General features: G+C 45.4%; 1 protein-coding gene across 9 annotated transcripts in view; it reads left to right on the top strand.

The window, feature by feature from the left end:
• LOC118365913 (DISP complex protein LRCH3-like) overlaps positions 1 to 3,288 on the top strand; it is a 103,445-nt gene that overhangs the window by 42,992 nt on the left and 57,165 nt on the right. For all 9 annotated transcript variants that reach the window (XM_052491688.1, XM_052491691.1, XM_052491693.1 and 6 more), the window contains exons 5-6: positions 305 to 441; positions 630 to 739. In XM_052491688.1, the coding sequence (XP_052347648.1) occupies positions 305 to 441; positions 630 to 739 (247 nt within the window). The remainder of the gene's footprint in view (positions 1 to 304; positions 442 to 629; positions 740 to 3,288) is intronic.

Below are 3,288 nucleotides of genomic sequence, written 5' to 3'. Positions count from 1 at the left end.
ATACACTGTTTAATCCTTAAGAATCCTTTTTTGCCACTAAACTACATCATATTAGTGTGTAGCACAAACTGGTACCTGGCTCCCTTCAGACGAGTTGTGGGGATCCTAGAGGAAAACACCTTTCATTAGATGGGTCATATTAGTGTGTAGCACAAACTGTTCAGACATTACAGACAGAAGTTGGCTGTGCAAAAAAAAAAACATCTCTCTTGCTTAAACAGACAGATGTTTTATTTTACTAATCAGATTTTTGCTGGGCGATAACATCAGCTTTATCGTTAAGCTGTGTTTTATGTCCATACAGAGCTGGCTGCGTTGCCATTGGTGCGTCTGGACTTCTCTTGTAACAAGGTGACATCCATCCCTGTGTGTTACCGCAACCTGCGTCACCTACAGAGCATCGTGCTGGACAACAACCCCCTACAGAACCCACCCGCACAGGTAACACACACTAACTATCCATTCACCACGATACAAATACACCTTTTGCTCCTCGTCAGTGACTAGTAAACACTTAATTCTATCATCAGGCTGAGAGTTTATGACCTGCACCACGTGTTAATATATCTTAGTTAGTTCTATTGTTCCTTCTATTGTCTACAATGTGTTTCTTTCCCCGTCATTTCCAGATTTGTATAAAGGGGATGATCCATATATTTAAGTATCTGAACAATGAGGCCAGCAAGACTACACCTGAGCTCCCAGACTACGACAGGAGACCCCTTGCCTTCGGATCCTGGTGAGACATACACACGCTGCCACTGCCATTAATAATGCCCTGGAAGCAGCTGTGTGCAGAGGTGCAGCTGGAGGGAGGCAGAAGAGGGGGCACTCTCTCCTCTGCATCTCCCTGCTCCTGTCTTTTTCTGTCAACCTCGCTGCTTGCATCGATTTTATATATATATATATATATATATATGTGTCTGTTCTGCTCTATATGTATTGATCTGTTCTGCTCTACAATGTCTCTTGCACTCTGAGCCCTCTGTAAATGTTCAAAGGTACTCTACTGGACACGGTCCAGAGTTTTGAGATACAGAGGAAGTGAGGGAGTGGTAAGAACTAGCGGTAGAAAGGAGTGGTTGGGTAGAGTTTACGGAAGGAGAGCAGCTGATAAAGGAGTTAATCCATTGAGTTGAGAAGGGGATGTACCATAACCTTGCTCACACCCAGATGTACAAAACATCCTCATTGGATCCCAGTGGTGTATTTACTAGAAACCAAGCAGGGCAAAACAGGGATGGCCCAAATGACAAACTCTCAATTTCCTTGGATATAATTTTCTTTTGCAAAGCATTTCACTACGGTTTTCTACAGGTAGGCTTACCACGCAACTCACAGGTTTCTATTCATCCAGACCTGCATTGCTACTATCATACAGTTTTACATACCTTTCCTCCTCCACAGTCACATGATACTATTCCCATACTATTACAGAGAGCCATTGTTCCTGTTCCCAAGAAAGCTAAGGTAACTGAGCTAAACGACTACCGCCCCGTAGCACTCACTTCCGTCATCATGAAGTGCTTTGAGAGACTAGTCAAGGACCATATCACCTCCACCCTACATGACACCCTAGACCCACTCCAATTTGCTTACCGCCCAAATAGGTCCACAGACGATGCAATCTCAACCACACTGCACACTGCCCTAACCCATCTGGACAAGAGGAATACCTATGTGAGAATGCTGTTCATCGACTACAGCTCGGCATTCAACACCATAGTACCCTCCAAGCTCGTCATCAAGCTCGAGACCCTGGGTCTCGACCCCGCCCTGTGCAACTGGGTATTGGACTTCTTGACGGGCTGCCCCCAGGTGGTGAGGGTAGGTAACAACATCTCCTCCCCGCTGATCCTCAACACTGGGGCCCCACAAGGGTGCGTTCTGAGCCCTCTCCTGTAATCCCTGTTCACCCACAACTGCGTGGCCACGCACGCCTCCAACTCAATCATCAAGTTTGCGGACGACACAACAGTGGTAGGCTTGATTACCAACAACGACGAGACGGCCTACAGGGAGGAGGTGAGGGCCCTCGGAGTGTGGTGTCAGGAAAATAACCTCACACTCAACGTCAACAAAACTAAGGAGATGATTGTGGACTTCAGGAAACAGCAGAGGGAACACCCCCCTATCCACATCGATGGAACAGTAGTGGAGAGGATAGCAAGTTTTAAGTTCCTCGGCATACACATCACAGACAAACTGAATTGGTCCACTCACACAGACAGCATCGTGAAGAAGGCGCAGCAGCGCCTCTTCAACCTCAGGAGGCGGAAGAAATTTGGCTTGTCACCAAAAGCACTCACAAACTTCTACAGATGCACAATCGAGAGCATCCTGGCGGGCTGTATCACCGCCTGGTACGGCAACTGCTCCGCCCTCAACCGTAAGGCTCTCCAGAGGGTAGTGAGGTCTGCACAACGCATCACCGGGGGCAAACTACCTGCCCTCCAGGACACCTACACCACCCGTTGTTACAGGAAGGCCATAAAGATCATCAAGGACATCAACCACCCGAGCCACTGCCTGTTCACCCCGCTATCATCCAGAAGGCGGGGTCAGTACAGGTGCATCAAAGCTGGGACCGAGAGACTGAAAAACAGCTTCTATCTCAAGGCCATCAAACTGTTAAACAGCCACCACTAACACTAACCCAACTCCAGCCACTTTAGTAATGGGAATTGATGGGAAATGATGTAAATATATCACTAGCCACTTTAAACAATGCTACCGTATATAATGTTACTTACCCTACATTATTCATCTCATATGCATACGTATATACTGTACTCTATCATCGACTGCATCCTTATGTAATACATGTATCACTAGCCACTTTAACTATGCCACTTTGTTTACATACTCATCTCATATGTATATACTGTACTCGATACCATCTACTGTATCTTGCCTATGCTGCTCTGTACCATCACTCATTCTTATATCCTCATGTACATATTCTTTATCCCCTTACACTGTGTATAAGACAGCCATATGCCGCTCTGTACCATCACTCATTCATATATCTTATGTACATATTCTTTATCCCCTTACACTGTGTATAAGACAGCCATATGCCGCTCTGTACCATCACTCATTCATATATCTTATGTACATATTCTTTATCCCCTTACACTTGTGTCTATAAGGTAGTAGTTTTGGAATTGTTAGCTAGATTACTTGTTGGTTATTACTGCATTGTCGGAACTAGAAGCACAAGCATTTCGCTACACTCGCATTAACATCTGCTAACCATGTGTATGTGACAAATAAAATTTGATTTAA

The sequence above is a fragment of the Oncorhynchus keta genome, chromosome 33 (assembly GCF_023373465.1).
Source record: "Oncorhynchus keta strain PuntledgeMale-10-30-2019 chromosome 33, Oket_V2, whole genome shotgun sequence".
Taxonomy (NCBI): Eukaryota; Metazoa; Chordata; class Actinopteri; order Salmoniformes; family Salmonidae; genus Oncorhynchus; species Oncorhynchus keta.
Note: the sequence above shows the minus strand (reverse complement) of the source record. Positions and strands in the feature narration are given on the sequence as shown.